General features: G+C 42.2%; 1 protein-coding gene across 1 annotated transcript in view; it reads right to left on the minus strand.

The window, feature by feature from the left end:
- The window catches only part of GRIK3 (glutamate ionotropic receptor kainate type subunit 3), a 1,015,705-nt gene that overhangs the window by 237,718 nt on the left and 760,041 nt on the right, over positions 1 to 17,946 (minus strand). The window contains exon 10 of the mRNA XM_075336050.1: positions 7,632 to 7,835. Within this exon, the coding sequence (XP_075192165.1) occupies positions 7,632 to 7,835 (204 nt within the window). The remainder of the gene's footprint in view (positions 1 to 7,631; positions 7,836 to 17,946) is intronic.

Below are 17,946 nucleotides of genomic sequence, written 5' to 3' on the forward strand. Positions count from 1 at the left end.
GGAAGGAGCTCAAGATTAAAGTCCACATGTGACACCCAAAGAACCTAGATAACTTGGAGAAGATCTGCATGGAGGAGTGGGCCAAGATAACTCCAGAGACCTGTGCCGGCCTGATCAGGTCTTATAAAAAACGATTATTAGCTGTAATTGCAAGCAAGGGTTATTCCACAAAATATTAAATCTAGGGGTTGAATAATAATTGACCCACACTTTTATGTTGAAAATTTATTAAAATTTAACTGAGCAACATAACTTGTTGGTTTGTAAGATTTATGCATCTGTTAATAAATCCTGCTCTTGTTTGAAGTTTGCAGGCTCTAACTTATTTGCATCTTATCAAACCTGCTAAATCTGCAGGTGGTTGAATACTACTTGTAGGCACTGTATATATATTTTTTGCTATTGTGGCGTTATAATGAGATCTGCTGTCCTGACCGCGGAGGGCCTCTGTTGATTCCTAATCAAGCAGTAACATTGGGATTACAATTAATAAACTAGATATACCCTTATAATAACATTGTGGTTACTTGCTTGTTTGGGACCCCCAGACACTCTCCATTATTTAGACACTAGTGGGTATCACCGGGTTGTGCACCCTTCTTTTTGTATGCTTTTAAATCTGTACCTTGCACCTGTGTATGAATAAAAATCTTTATTATTGCATAGGATGTCTGATCGCTTTTTTCTCTTGTTTCTGGTTGTATGATTAGTGCGATTTATACATGGTCCTTATGTGCCACACACCTGTTCTTATATTGAATTGTGCAGATTGGTCATCATTATCATGGTAGAGTGGGTGTTAAAAAGTATTTATATCATCTGTGATTTAAGCCCAGATGCAAGCTCTAGTACACCTAGTACTAAGACAGTTAATAGGGCACATCAGGGGTGGTTTTATGAGAGCCAGAGAGATGGGTGGGTCTGGCCTCCGCCCATGGGTGTGGTACATAACTTTAAATGGACACGAGTAGATTCAAATGCTGTCTGTGTGTGTAGGTTGCTATATCTATAATGGGACGCTTGTGTTACGGTAAAGTCCCCGTCACATTTAGCGACTTACCAGCGATCCCGAAAACGATGTGACCTGATAAGGATCGCTGGTAAGTGGCTGGGATGTCGCTGGTGAGATGTCACACAGTCAGATCTTACCAACGACGCAGTAACGATCAGTGACCTGTATAATGATCTCGGCAAGAGTTGGGACTGTGTTAGGAGGTCGTTGGTAGGCGTCAAACACAGCGATGCATCCTGCCCAGCAGGACATCGCCTTTGAAGAAAATGGTCCATGGCATTCAGCAACGACTAGCGATCTCACAGCAGGGGCCTGATCGCTGGTAGGTGTCACTCATAACAAGATCGCTACTTCGTCATGGAAACGGTGACGCAGCAACGATCTCGTTAGCAATCTCGTTGTGTGTGACAGGGCCTTAAATGTGTCTCATCCTGAGTGGGCAATCCCACGGCTGAACAGAATAGAATGTTCATATTTCTTCTTTGAACCTTTATGCTTTATTTATGTTTTCCTGTGGAACGGTTCATGGGGACTGAAATTAAATTAGTCGGAATTTTTAAGTTAAATGGCTCCTGTCTCCTCCTCTGCAAGTGGCAGAGTAAGTAGTATTAAATATAAATATATATATATATATATATATATACATATATATATATATATGTGTGTGTGTGTGTGTGTGTGTATCTAGAATGCCTTTGTGAGTTATTATTACCGCAGTGCAATAGCGATTTAATGACCTTTTTGTAAAGCAGGAGATGTTAACATAACTAGGCCTTTGTGTTTTTCTAGTGATCATTACTTTCTGAACGCATCTTTACATAGAAGGAACACTGAACAAAACCAGCAATGTAGTTCAATGGCCTTGCTCAGCGCTTGAAACCTGTTTGTGCTTTTTGAGCTATGCAAGGCTAATGGCTACCAGGCATTCTTACTGAAGTGCTCCACAATGTCTGGAGACAAAGTAAATGGTAAGCGGAGTGCTCATATGGCTGCCGTTTGCATTTGTTACATTTACAGCTAGAGCTGATATTGAATCTTATGTGGACGCTTGACTATTTTTCACATGCCTCACACAAAGCAGCATGCACATGGCATCACGTCTGAACATTAACAACTGCTTCCAATTTCGAGGTGAGAGACGACCATGTGGCCAGTGTCTCACACGTCTTATTGCTGGAAGTATTCTATGGCCACCGAGATGCTGGAAAACGGTGGTATACATTGTACGCAGCTGTAGTTCACATGGGGAAAACATCAAAAAATAAAAAGGCAGATAAGGAATAAACTGGCCACTTGTACTTTTCAATAATTATGGTGCCAGCTTTTACTACTTGTAGAAAAAGAATGATTTCTTCCATTCTCCTGACTCTGACATGATCACATCTAAGACGTGCCTTTGAAAATCAGGGCACTCTTCGTCCTATGAGAAATGAAAATGTGGGAACAGCTCCAAAGCCCTTCCATTAATGTGATATAGCTTGACTGGGATGAGTGTCTTCAAGTTCCCCAAACTCTAATGTTATTGCGTTTTATGCAATTAAATAGACATTAAAGAACTCAGAAAATTGGAGCATCTGAGCTGACCAATCAAAGCTTGATTAGCGGTAGAGCTTGTTGCTATGGAAACCTGTTTTCATAATGCTAATAATGACGGTTCTTGGTAAAGCAGGGGACATTGCATCCATTAAAATGACTCTCACTAGTTTAACCAATGAAATTATCTGAAATTTTTCAGTAACCTTTTCTCCCTTGAAAAGCGAATCAGTGATTGCATGTGAAACAGTAGGGGTAATTTCAGAATGCAAGAACAGCTAAATAAAAACCATTTAACCCTCGACTGGCTCAGTCGCCTGAGCTCCAATTCTTCGGTATGAACGTGATTACACTGTGTTCTTATCACACAAAAAAATGTACAATACAATATTTATGGATCAGGATGAAAAAGAATGTGCCAACACAATATAAAAAGTGTACTGTTTGAGGTCTTAATTAGTGATGAGCGAGTATGCTTGTTACTACTCGGTACTCGCACGAGTATCACTGTACTCGGGCTACTCGGCGGGTACCGAGTAATTTCGCGATACTCATGCTGTACTCGTGGTCTTCATTTCTGCATGTTGGCGCTCTTTTGAGAGCCAGCCCTCATGCAGGGATTGGCTGGCAGACCACTGCAATGCCACAGCCCTGTTAGTTGTGGAATTGCAGTGATTGGCCGGCCTGCACAGCGTGACCGAGCCTTTATACCGGCGGGCGCGCTGTGCTCTGCAGACAGCCATCTCATATTCCATGCTTTCCACGCCCACAGGCGCCTATGATTGGTTGCAATGAGACACGCCTCCACGCTGAGTGACAGGTGTCTCACTGCACCCAATCACAGCAGCCGGTGGGCGTGTCTATACTGTGCAGTAAAATAAATAAATAAATAATTAACCTCAGTTGCTGTGTGAAGCTGACCGGAGCGGCGGTGTATTCTGCAGCTCCTGTCACCTTCATGCAGCACAGCTGGACGCGACGCTGGAGGTCCGTGGATTACGCCGGACATGGAGGGTTTGTCGGGGTTAATAAATTGGTGATGAGGGACTTTGTTAGTGTTTTTTATTTCTAATAAAGGATTTTTCGGGTGTGTGTGTTTTTTAACTGTAATTTACAGATTAATCATGGAAGGAATCTCGGGGAGACGCCTGACATGATTAATCTAGGATTTAGTGGCAGCTATGGGCTGCCATTAACTCCTTATTACCCCGATTTGCCAACGCACTAGGGTAAATCGGGAAGAGCCGGGTACAGTCCCAGAACTGTCGCATCTAATGTATGCGGCAATTCTGGGCGGCTGCTGACTGATATTGTTAGGCTGGGGGGCTCCCCATAACGTGGAGCTCCCCATCCTGAGAATACCAGCCTTCAGCCGTATGGCTTTATCTGGCTTGTATTAAAATTGGGGGGACCACACGCCGTTTTTTTTAATTATTTAATTATTTATTTCACTGCACAGTATACACACACACACCGGCTGCTGTGTTTGGGTGCAGTGAGACACCTGTCACTCAGCGTGGGGGCGTGTCTCACTGCAACCAATCATAGGCGCCGAAAAGCAGGAAAGCAGGGAATATGAGATTGTTTAATCTCCGGTTTTTTCAAAAGAGGAAAAGCCACCGGAGTTTAGTGAACACAGCTGTGCAGCGCCGCGGCAGTGATCAGGGAACGGTAAGTAAGAGAGAGGGGGGAGAATGACCGACAGACTGTGAGAGGGGGACAGACAAGACAGAGAGAGACCGACAGAGCGAGACCGACCGACGGGAGATAGAATGAAAAAAAAAATGACCGACATCGCTAATAAAAAGCACAAAACGTGCGTTTTGGACATCGGAGTGCCACACAATGTTTTACGTAAAATCTTTCATGTATTAATCTCAAAAAGTAACATACACCAGCTCTATCTCACTATTGGGTATGTGCCCTTAACATTTCCGCCATGAAAATTCATTTTGGTGTCATTTTGGAAGGTTTTCTGGTGAGTCCGTAAAAATGGCGTAAAACGCGGACAAAATTGTTCACAGCTGTGACTTTTGAGTGATAAATGCTTCAAGGGGTCTTCCCCATGCTGTTGCCATGTCATTTGAGCCCTCTTCTGAGACTTTTGTGACATTTTTAGGGTTTCTACATGCTGCCGGGGGTCATTTCACAAAAATACTCGGGTCTCCCATAGGATAACATTGGGCTCGGTGCTCGGGCCGAGTACACGAGTATCTTGGGATGCTCGGCCCGAGCCTCGAGCACCCGAGCTTTTTAGTACTCGCTCATCACTAGTCTTAATGTATTTAAAGAGTATGTTTTGTGTTCAAAAGACTTTTTTGGGGGGGAAGGGTGGGGTCACCATCATTCATTGAGCTAACCATTGTACTGATGATGTTTTATGAGTATTTTGCATCATCCTTAATTACAAATATCCTGTTACAGCTCCTTATTCAAATTCCATTGTAAAAAGCATCAATTTACTATTTATAGTTATTTCATAATTTAAATTAATTGTAGTATGGTAGTACATTAATTCTATCATCTGCAATTATCACTACTATACTATAACACAATTGTCCAGTGCATATTGTGCAGTGTAATACAGATAGTAAATCAATACATGTATGAACGATTACATGAAAACCTGCATTTTACTTAAAAGATGCAAACTATCAGAGAATTAAAGGGGTTCTCTGTTTTTTGCTAATAAACACAGTATGGTGCACCATACGCTGTGATGATTCTCCAGTGACACCAGAGAGAGCGGGCAGTCATGTGACCACAAGTATGCTATGTAAAAAATTTCGAACACATTCTGACAAGTCGTGTATAGCGCATGTGTAGTTGGAATGTGGCTGGAATTATTTATCCTGCGCAATGGTGAAAGTTACCCGAAGGACAGCATAGCTTTACACAATATAAGTGAATTGAGTGAGGCTGAGCATGTCTTGTTAGAATGTGGTTGGAAGTATGCATCCTGTGCAATGGTGAAGACCACTCAAAGGACACCAGGGTAGAACGGCAGGAACGTCCATTCGAAATGCCACTCTCACAGTGATTGACAGTAATATTTAGGTTGGTTAACAGCAGCAATCAGAGCTAAGCAATATTTAAATTAAATTTTTACATACATCAGCAATACTGTCCCATTGGGGATCACAAACTAATTTCCCTATCAGTATGTCTTTGGATTCTGGGAGGAAATAAGCGTACCCGGAGGAAACCCACCAATCACAGGGAGAACATACAAACTCCTTGCAGATGTTGTCCTTAGTGGGATTTGAACGCAGGACCCCAGTGCTTCAAAGCAACATATATATATATATATATATATATATATATATATATATATACATAAACAGTCTACTGTATATATGTCTGATTGGGGAGAGGGTACTCCAAGGTACCATAGAAAATAAGGAGTGGGTCCAGATTCTGCTGGAATCCCACACCATTCGCACAAACTCAATGACATAACATGGAAGGAGAACAAGAGTTTTTCAGGTGCAAAAATACAAATTTTTATTAGACACAGTAGGGGTGAAGATCCATTGGGTCATTAAAAACACATTAAAAGGGTAAATGACGGGTTACCCCCATACATGATAGTAACATCGGCTGAGGTGTACAATTACAGGACATGTAAGTATAAATATAGCACTGTCAATTTATAGGGAAGACATGTGGGCATTATAAATCAACACGCTGTCTCTCCTAAGGTCATACAGGTCATACAATGTGGCACAGTACTAAACACAGGCCGTATTAGACCAATGCCCCACTGAAATCCCTGCATGGGCAGATATTAACAATACCTATGGTGAAGGTGAACACTAGAAATCAGGAGACGCCTCCTCCCTGATGAAGATTGTCATTTAATAAGAATCGAAACATATGTAGGTTATCTTGAGGCTCTTTCCTGACGGAGTTCCCCCTTATCTTCACCTCTTTTGGCTGATTTCTGGTGTTCACCTTCACCATAGGTATTGTCAATATCTCCCCATGCAGGGATTTCAGTGGGGCATTGGTCTAATACGGGCTGCGTTCAGTACTGTGCCACATTGTTTATGGGCTGTATGACCTTAAGAGAGACAGCGTGTTGATTTATAATGCCCACATGTCTTTCCTGTAAATTGACAGTGCTATATTTATACTTACATGTCCTGTAATTGTACACCGCAGCCGATGTTACTATCATGCATGGGGGTAACCCGTCATTTACCCTTTTAATGTGTTTTTAATGACCCAATGGATGTTCACCCCTACTGTGTCTAAAAAAATTTTTTATTTTTGCACCTGAAAAACTCTTGTTCTCCTTCCATGTATATATATCTGTCATGGAGCACTACGAGATAAAAACTACAGATTGGTTAGTTGTATGAACCTGTCAGGTCATGGTATATGTTAAGCAATAAGTGCACTGTTAGTTTTGGAAGGTGATATGATGAAATCAGGAAACATTGGCAAATAGGTAATTGTAAAATTGTAGATGCGCAAAATTGTAAAAGCTAGATGACTGGCTCAAAGCATACGGGTCCAAGGAAGGACAACCAAAGACTATATGTTGGGTGCATCCACAGCTCATTGGAATGAATAGGAAGGAAAGAGCTACTATAGCATAAACGGCTTATGTTAATGCTTTTTATGATAGAAGCCACAGACTAGCCTGACCCCAGTCCCCTATCAAATATCAGAACTGGACTATTGAGTAATAAAAGAAGGTACACTACTGTGGTCTACTGAATCATTTTCTTTTTCTACATCATGTAGACAACCAAATGTGTTTGGGAGGTTGCAGGTGAGCAGAATAAAAAAAAAATAACTTTTATAATCACATTTCCTTGGCCCTCCCCATATCTGTCCCAATGCCATCTATGTGTTCGGTCCTCCAATAGTTCTGTCTTCCTTCTTTTTTGCGTCATGGTCTTCTGACTAGGCACTTCACTGTCACATGGATGACTGTCTTATCGGATGCAGTGCATATCACTTTATTGTGTTGCAATCTGTGTGACAGTGTTGGTTCTCTTCAGCAAAGACAGCACTCAATAAAGATCAGTTAGGACTTTTAGAGCAATTTTAATGTAAATTCAAAATAATCACTTACATGGTCAATGAGCTCCTTGACTAGTCCATTCCATTGTCCTTTTTCATCTTGAGATCCATATCTGCCATCTTCAACTAAACGTACATCGTATTCAAATCCAAGGATTTCTGAAATCTTCTTTAGGAGATCTATGCAAAAGCCTTCAAATCGGTCTTTGCCAAAAAGTGGTGTATCTGACTTTTTGAACATAACATATGGCTCCTCCTGTTGAAGAGGAAAAAACAGTGTTACTAATCATTTTGCACATACTAAGGCAGGTTTACTAAAACTGTCTATTTTTAGGATTAAAGGGGTTGTTCCGTGTTCTGCTGAAGTTGCTCTATATGACTGCTAACTTTTGAATCTTTACAGTATGCCCACCGCACGCAGTGAGGATTCTCTGGTGTTGCCAGCGAAAGCAAGTATGCGATTTGCATATTTTCAGCCATATTCACACTAGATGTACCCAACCTCACTCAATTTTTTTGTATTGAGCAAAGTCAAGCATGTCTAGTTAGCATTTGACCATGTGTATGCAAATCGACTTGCGGTAACGTATATGCCAGCTCTTACAGGCAACACCAGAAAATCCTGACAACGTGCAATTCACATGTGATTCACACACTGACGATTCAAGAGTCTACAGTCACATTGAGTGATTGCTCACTTATCACAAGACTAGACAAGCCCTTTAATTAAATTTAAGCCATACAAACCTAAATTGTGCCACGTTTATCAAAGATGCTCATTTCATTCAATCTAGTATAGAGAGTTTTTCTTTTCAATCTGGCTTTTTTTGCGAGTCGCTTTGTGAAAATTCAGAAAAATGGCTGATGGCTGATATTTTGTAAACTGTAGAGTTATGTGAAAAACTTTTTAAAAATATTACTTATCTCACCACTCCACTATGTTGGGCCATCATACAATATGAAGGGAGCTGTGTGGCCATCTTAAAGAACGTGGGCACTACTTTAACACTGATGGCCTATCAGTTGTGTTCAGTGCCGGCAGCAGCAGCAGAAGGCTGGAAATGCTCAGTTCTGGAGCTGCTCAGTCTTCTGATAATGGCCGGGTACTGCATATCAGCCTTCTATTGATTTGAATGGGAGGCGGATGTGCAGTACTCGGCCAATCAGACATTGATGACCTATACTAAGGAACAGCCATTATAGTTAAAATTGTGACCACGCTCTTTAATGTTTGGGAATGTGTGGGAACCATCACACTGTGTATGTGAGGCTGTGGAGCATCATTGTAGGGAAGCATAATGAGCGATCATTATTATAGAAACGCATATGGGCATTATTATTAAAAGCAAGAGTGGGGCATTTTAATTATTATATGTGTTTATGGGATCATTATTACAAAGGATCAAATGAAAATTATTAAAAGGCATAGGGAGGATTATTACTAGACAGCACAGTGGGAATATTATTTCTATATGGGGCTGTATGAATGTAAGGAGGCACAGGGGTGCATATTACTATGAGGAAGTACAAAGGAAGCATTATTTAGGGGCATAGAGGTGGCATTGTTATTGTATAAGGTACAAAAGAAGACTACCATTACAGTGTGGCCAAAGAGCAGGTATTATTACTGTCTAGATCACTAGTTATAGTACTATATGGTTTGTATGTGGAATGTAGGATGGGTGCTGGAAAAGCAGTAAGTCAAAGATGTCACTGTGAACATTTTGTAGGGACGAGTTATTGATGAGAGAAGTGAGCAAGGTGGTCTGGGCTAAATAGAGAAGAAGAGGGAATATTAATGACAACAAGAATATCACTGGTGAGTACATGTGCAAAATACACATATTTGGTCGAAGCGCACTTGTGTGGAACTGATATTTACCAATATATGGTCACTGTATGGTGGTAATATTGATTCTGACATCAGACGAAGTGGAAGGAGAAGACCTGTCCACTGCAGCGCCAAAGCATGGAATGGGCAGAGGCCTGGAGGAAGTGGGAGAATTAGCCACAAGAGACTGTAACCTGCCTGAGGCAGAGTCGAACAACTGACCACTGAGTGGTGAGCAGGATGGTGACATTTTGTAGAAAATAAAAGTTGGAGAAGGAAGCAAAAATGACGGACCAGAGATTCTGGTTGGAGCACATCCATCTATGGTACAGCATACCCAATTGTGGTGGACTTGAGTGTAGCAAATGGCAGGGGTTCATTGCCTTTGTGGAGGAAGGGATGCAACCAGGCAGCTTTGCAGAGAAAGTCGTCAAGTCTTCTGAGTCCAAGACTGAAGCGTAGGTCTACATTCCAGCTCAACTTTCAGCTCGTAGGTGGGCCAAATGGCTTAAGATTAACCTAGTCAAATGTCTGATGGTTCCCTTGTTAGCCCTATCAAAAATTCCACATCTTACTTATACCTCACAGCCATTGGGGGTCTTTAACCCAAAGAACACCCCTGTTCCCAAAGGAAAATCTCTGGTCGTGGAGGCCAAATGGATCACGAGCATCATTAGGGATAAGAAAGTGAGGGAAGCAAGTATGGTGTCCCAACTGGATCAGCCAGAAGGAAGAGAATTTTAATGACATATAACCAGGGTTTTGTCATATATTATGGCCATGTGTGTGGCTTTATGTGATGCAGGAGAAGATTAGCCACAAGGTCTAAGTGAATGCTGGTTCTCTCCATCATGGACCTAGCCTAAAGAAAGGAGAGAGAGTCCAGTTCCTTAAGGAAGATGGAGCATGGGGCTGGTATGCAGTGGCCGTGACCTGAATACAGGAAGCCATTGTGAATCTGCCCACACCATGTCCACCTAAGCAAAGAGTGACAACATTGCAGACCTCCCAATCTACAACCTCCAGTGAATGTGACAGAAAGAGCAATGGGGATATTGCCCTGACCCTCCAAAGAGCTTTGGAAGATAGACATAGGTCTCCAGGTATCTCAAATCCAGGACTCTCTGCTGTTGTTGGTCATGAATGGCCCCAGAAAACGTGCCCCAATGCCCCCATAGACTTTGCTCCATGCCCTCATAGACTTTTCCCCAATGCCTCCATTGACAGCCCCATGCCCCCATGAACTTTGCTCAAATGCTTCGATGAATTTTTCTCCCAAACGCCTCCTGAATAACTCTACCATGCCCCATCCTGGACTTGTTCCCTTATGGACTGTGCCCTCCTATGTATTGCATTGGCTAAAACCCCCCAATTAAAGGATTTGGACTCATTGTTTTGGGTTACCAACACAGTTGCATTGGGGTCGTGCAAACCCACAGAGAGGACAACATCGTCCACCTGCCAGAGCAGTGACTGTTCTTTATGTGTTTTCTGTGATGTGGTTGATGTCTTCAAGATTGTTGCATGTTTGAGGATGACCATGGTTAAAGATGGGAGGAATGTAAGAATTGTAGACAATGGAGGCCGTGTTCCTACCCCTAAATGCATCAATGTACTGTGATTTTGTGTAATGTGGATAATAGCTGGCGTCTTTTGTAAATCTTGTGGTATGGGAATTGTACAATAATGGGATATATTGTGATGTACCATGTGAAATGTAAGGTGCTCCTGTATAATGTATGATGTTATAGAGTAATATATAATTTGCATAGTGTTATGGGTAATGTAGAATGTGACAATATAAGGTATTGTAATGTGATATGTTCTTCTGTCATGTTTGTGTATTAGGATAAGATGTTATGTAATGTCATGTAAGGGATAATGCATAACGCATAATACATAATGTGTAAGGTGTAGAATGTTTGGGTAGAAATATAAAAGGTTAAGCAACAGACTGGAGAGGCAGAAACAGTGAAGTGTTGGGACCAGCCCACCTTAAAAGGGGTCAGCTGACAGAAAGGACAGTTCATTCTGAAATAATAAAGGCCTAGTGAACAAATGTGACAGATGTATAGTCGGTCGGTCGTGAAGGTCTCATACAATGGGTGGTTTTGGCAATGGAGCAAAAGAGAAAAAAGGCAAGATAGCATGATTCTTAAGAGTGACTCAGATTATGAACTGCGTTGTAGCTAGACTAATCCTTGGATGGAGTGGCTACAGGCTATAGGAGGACGAAATCGTTAAATCTAGGCCATTTTACCATCAAGGTACCGGGTGACTTTTACTGGTGTGGAATTATAGTGGCCACGTATCTTAACCGTCAATATACCAAGTTAACCTTTGATGGCTTGTGATGTAGTTAACCAACTTAAGTCATCGGGGTGTGGAAAGCTTTGCCCCAGTTATGGGACTCCTGGGTTGACTGTCACAGTGTATACTGTAATACTGGACTGAGTTCCTTTACAACTCACCAGCCCATATAGAAAAGATGCATGCCAGCAGGAAGTTGAACTGAGTCTGTCAATACAAAGTGAAAATGTAATGTTCTGGAAGACCTGTATCGGCTAACTGGAGAGTAAAGTTGTGAACGACAATGAACCATCCAGTATACAGTTGTAGTTTACAGTGAACAATTGGTCTCCATGTGCGAGTGAGTCACATCTGGTTCTGGTCTGCTGACACCAGCAGCAGTGTGCGGCTTACATGGGTTCCCAGCCCACATGGCCGAAGTCCACACACACTCAGCCAGGAACAGGCATTTCCAGGGTTTCCGGAGACAATCCATAGCCCTCCACTAAAGCCTTGCACCACTCTACACAGTTGTCAGCTTTAGGAAGCTGACAGTCATCTTGTTTAAGCCAAAATGGACTTTAGCATTTTTTTAAAATGATGCATACATGAGGCAGGGGAAGAGTAAAAGGGACTAATTTTTAAGATACAGTGCCTTGCAAAATTATTTCGCCCCCTTGAATTTTTCAACCTTTTCTCACATTTCAGGCTTCAAACATAAAGATAAAAATTTTAATGTTATGGTAAAGAATCAAAAACAAGTGGGACACAATTGTGAAGTTGAACGAAATGTATTGCTTATTTTAAACCTTTTTTAAAAAATAAATAACTGAAAATTGGGGAGTGCAATATTATTCATCCCCTTTACTTTCAGTGCAGCAAACTCACTCCAGAAGTTCATTGAGGATCTCTGAATGATCCAATGTTGTCCTAAATGACTGATGATGATAAATATAAGAAGCCACCTGTGTGTAATCAAGTCTCTGTATAAATGTGCCTGCTCCGTGATAGTTTCATTGTTCTGTTTAAAGAGCAAAGAGTATCATGAAGACCAAGGAACACAACAGGCAGGTCCGTGATACTGTTGTGAAGTTTAAAGGCGGATTTGGTTACCAAAAGATTTCCACAACTTTAAACATCCCAGGGAGCACTGTGCAAGTGATCAAATTGAAATGTAAGGAGTATCATACCACTGCAAATCTACCAAGACCTGGCCGTCCATCCAAACTTTCTTCTCAAACAAGGAGAAGACTGATCAGAGATGCAGCCAAAAGGTCCATGATCACTATGGATGAACTGCAGAGATCTAAAGTTGAGGTGGGAGAGTCTGTTTATAGGACAACAATCAGTCGTACACTGCACAAATCTGGCCTTTATGGAAGAGTGGCTAGAAGAAAGCCATTTCTCAAAGGTGTCCTTAAAAAGTGTTGTTTAAAGTTTGTCACAAGCCACCTCGGAGACACACTAAACATGTGGAAGAAGGTGCTCTAGTCAGATGAAACCAAAATCACACTATTTGGGCACAATGCCAAATTATATGCTTGGCATAAAAGCAACACAGCTCATCACCCTGAACACACCATCCACACTGTCAAAAATGGTGGTAGCAGCATTATGATTTGGGCCTGGTTTTCTTCAGCAGGGACAGTAAAGATGGTTAAAATTGAAGGGAAGATGGATGGAGCCAAATACAGGACCATTCTTGAAGAAAACCTGTTGGAGTCTGCAAAAGACCTAAGTCTAGGATGGAGATTTGTCTTCCAACAAGACAATGATCCCAAACATAAATCAAAATCTACAATGGAATGATTCACAAATAACAGTCCAGACCTGAATCCAATGGAGAATCTGTGGAAAGAGCTGAAAACCGCTGTTCACAAACGCTCTTCATCCAACCTCACTCAGCTTGAGCCATGTGCAAAAGGAAGAATTGGAAAGAATTTCAGTCTCTCCATGTGCAAAACTGATAGAGACATACCCCAAGCAGCTGTAATCGCTGCAAAAAGTGGCGCTACAAAGTATTAACTTAAAAGGGCTGAATAATATTGCACGCCCCACTTTTCAGTTACGGTATTTAATTTTTAAAAAAGTTTAAAATAAGTAATAAATATCATTCAACTTCACAATTGTGTCCCACTTGTTGTTGATTCTTCACCATAACATTAAAATTTTTATCTTTATGTTTGAAGCCTGAAATGTGGGAATTCATGGGGGCCGAATACTTTCGCAAGGCGCTTTATACAGTCATATGAAGAAGTCTGGGCACCCCTTTTAATGTTAACCTTTTTTCTTTATAACAATTTGGGTTTTTACAACAGCTATTTCAGTTTCATATATCTAATAACTGATGGACTCAGTAATATTTCTGGATTGAAATGAGGTTTATTGTACTAACAGAAAATGTGCAATCCGCATTTAAACAAAGTTTGACCGCTACAAAAGTATGGACACCTCAACATAAAAGTGACATTAATATTTTGTAGATCCTCCTTTTGCAAAAATCACAGCCTCTAGTCGCTTCCTGTAGCTTTTAATGAGTTCCTGGATCCTGAATGAAGGTATATTTGACCATTCCTGTTTACAAAACAATTCCAGTTCAGTTAAGTTTGATGGTCGCGGAGCATGGACAGCATGCTTCAAATTATCCCACAGATGTTCAATGATATTCAGGTCTGGGGACTGGGATGGCAATTCCAGAACATTGTAATTGTTCCTCTGCATGAATGCCTGAGTAGATTTGGAGCGATGTTTTGGATCACATTGTCTTACTGAAATATCCATCCCCTGCGTAACTTCAACTTCGTCACTGATAATTGCACATTATTGTCAAGAATCTGCTGATACTGAGTTGAATCTATACGACCCTCATGTTATGAACTGGCGCCGCCATAGTCGCAAGCAGCCTGGTGCGGTTCCTGTTGCGCCCAGGCGCCGGCTGCCGTTCTTGGCCGTGACTCGGGTCGTCCAGTTGGCTGCTCCTTCCACCACGTCTAAGTGTGGAGAGGCGGCTAGTGCGCATGCGTGCGCTGATTTACCCCAGCCAGAGTCTAAGTCCGGTTTTTTGCCTAGTGAGCATGCTCAGCCTGATTGTGTTATGTCTGAGACTAAGTCCTCAGTTCAGGCTACTGAGCATGCTCCCACAATTAACCCTAACAGCCTCTTTGCACAGGTACTTGGACTTCGTGCTGTGTCTAAGTTCTGGGATGTGCCTACTGAGCATGCTCAAACTGATAGTCTGCTTTCTGAGCCTGTTGCTCAGGCTACTGAGCATGCTCAGGCACTTAGTGCATCAGAGGCTAGGTCCGGTAAGGCACTCACTGAGCATGTCCGTGAGGTGGCAGGCACTGATAGGGCAGAGAGTGTCAGGTGTCCTGATGACGTGGCAACTCCGGACTGGCTCGCAGAGGCCCGCCCCTATGATCTGGCACCTCACCATTGGTCGTCAGATGATGACTGGTGAAGTGTTTGGGGCGTGGCTGCCATGAGGTCATCAATGACATGGCAGTTCCGGATAGGTTGCATGTGACGTCACTGATGACATGGCACTCTGCTATTGGACCTTGGTGGTTCCACCCTGGGTTTGTGGCGGACCCAGGTTATAAAAGGGGCTGGAGACAACATGGAGGTGCGCAGTCTTCATTTAGAGTTCTTGGTGGCATAAGCCTTGTTGGAAGCAGTAGGTAGGGCTAGGCGTACGGTGCCTGTCACGCCAAGATTCGTGGCTCAGCACATGAGGGGGTCAGGCGCCGTGCTTCCTTGCTACCATTCCTGTTGTGCTAGAACAGTCCAGTGGCGTTAACTGGGCTGCGGCTGCTGCGTTACCTGTTCAGTTGTGCCTCCTACGCACACAGACAGAATACCTGTTGCGTCACCTGTCCGAGAGTGCCCTCTATGCACACGGATAGTGTACCTGCTGCGCCACATGTCCGGTTGTGCCCTCTACGCACATGGACAGTGCACCCCAGAACCCCTGTGAAGTTAACAGGGTGTTCCTGGATTGGGTGTGTGAACCCTATTATCCTCCTCGGCTTCCCAGTCAAATGCTACTGGTGTGACTACCTGATCTGACGTGTTCTTTACACACGTGGCCAGTCGAGTGGTGGCCAGAAACGCTAATTGGAGGACCGCTCGGCCTGACGTGTCTTACACACGTGGCCGACAGGGCGCTGTCGCAGCGGTCTTCTCAGTCAACGCTAACTGGTTACCATCCGGCCTGATGTGTTGTTACACACGTGGTCAGAGTAGCGTCCGCTCCACCGAAACGCTAACTGGGTTGTCGTCCGGTCTGACGTGTCCCTACACACGTGACCGGTTCCTTGAGTTATCTCAGAGCCATCCAGCTCTATAGTCTCTGCCTAACCCACAGGGTGCCAGCAGCTCCATTACCATCTGGAGCACAGTGGGCCCTGATTGGCGATTGGGATATATACCCCTGGTCCTAATCTGCCGGTCCCCCCGTAACACCTCAACTTTAACAAGATTCCCGGTGCCGGCATTGGCCACACAGCCCCAAAGCATGATGGAACCTTCACCAAATTTTACTGTGGGTAGCAAGTGCTTTTCTTGGAATGCCGTGTTTTTTTGCCTCCATGCATAATGCCTTTTTGTATGACCAAACAATTCAATCTTTGTTTCATCAGTCCACAGGACCTTCTTCCAAAATGTAACTGGCTTGTCCAAATGTGCTTTTGCATACCTCAGGCGACTCTGTTTGTGGCGTGCTTGCAGAAATGGCTTCTTTCTCATCACTCTCCCATACAGCTTCTCCTTGTGCAACGTGCGCTGTATTGTTGACCGATGCACATTGACACCATCTGCAGCAAGATGAAGCTGCAGGTCTTTGGAGGTGGTCTGTGGATTGTCCTTGACTGTTCTCACCATTCTTCTCTGCCTTTCTGATATTTTTCTTGGCCTACCACTTCTGGGCTTAACAAGAACTGTACCTGTGTTCTTCCATTTCCTTACTATGTTCCTCACAGTGGAAACTGACAGTTTAAATCTCTGAGACAACTTTTTGTATCCTTCCCCTGAACAACTATGTTGAATAATCTTTGTTTTCAGATCATTTGAGAGTTGTTTTGAGGAGCCCATGATGCCACTCTTCATAGGAGATTCAAATAGGAGAACAACTTGCAAGTGGCCACCTTAAATACCTTTTCTCATGATTGGATACACCTGCATATGAAGTTTAAAGCTCAATGAGGTTACAAAACCAATTTAGTGCTTTAGTAAGTCAGTAAAAAGTAGTTAGGAGTGTTTAAATCAAGAAATTGATAAGGGTGCCCATACTTTTGCACCGGTCAAATTTTGTTTAAATGCGAATTGCACATTTTTTGTTAGTACAATCAACCTCATTTAAATCCAGAAATATTACTCAGTCCATCAGTTATTAGATATATGAAACTGAAATAGCTGTTGCAAAAACCCAAATTGTTATAAAGAAAAAAGGTTAACATTAATAGGGGTGCCCAAACTTTTTCATATGACGGTATGAAAAATTTATTGTATATTCACTTGTACTATTGATTCACATAAAATGTAATTTTTAATTGATGCTTTCTATGAGTACGTTTCAACGTTTGTCGACACCAGACAATGCTGAACATCTTCATACACTTCCTTTCACTAAGAAAGGAGGGTAATTCCAGCAACTGCGTCCAAAAAATTGTTTAAAAATTACAAACTTTAATTTTATGGTAATTAAAAAAGATTCCATCGTGACATCATGGTGAAAAAGTCGAGAGTACGTGTTTCGAACTTATTGTTCTTCGTCTGTCTCTGAGACCGACTAAGAACAATATGTTCAAAACATGTACTCTCGCCTATTTTACCATGATGTCACGATGGAATCTTTTTTAATTATCATAAAATAACATTTTGTAATTTTTAACCAATTTTTTGGCCTTGGTTGCTGGAATTACTCTCCTTCCTTTATGTTTCTTAGGTTTGCCGACCTAATATTCTCCGTGCACGGTCCAACTAGTAGTCTCAGTGGAACAGGTGAGTGGGTTAAACCTTTTTTTCTCCTTTACTTCCTTCCACTAAGTATTTTATATTTATTTTATAAATTATGTGAGAAATGGATAATATTCAGGATTGTGGAATACAGAATTGTGTCTCTTTCTACCTGGTTAACTCTTAGTTGTGCCACATTCTTTACCTACAGTTGTGACATTGTGAAGGTCATTGCTTTTCAGACAACAGAATTAAATGGTAAGCTCCACAGAACAGGGACATATTGTGTCTG

The sequence above is a fragment of the Anomaloglossus baeobatrachus genome, chromosome 2 (genome assembly GCF_048569485.1).
Source record: "Anomaloglossus baeobatrachus isolate aAnoBae1 chromosome 2, aAnoBae1.hap1, whole genome shotgun sequence".
Lineage (NCBI taxonomy): Eukaryota > Metazoa > Chordata > Amphibia > Anura > Aromobatidae > Anomaloglossus > Anomaloglossus baeobatrachus.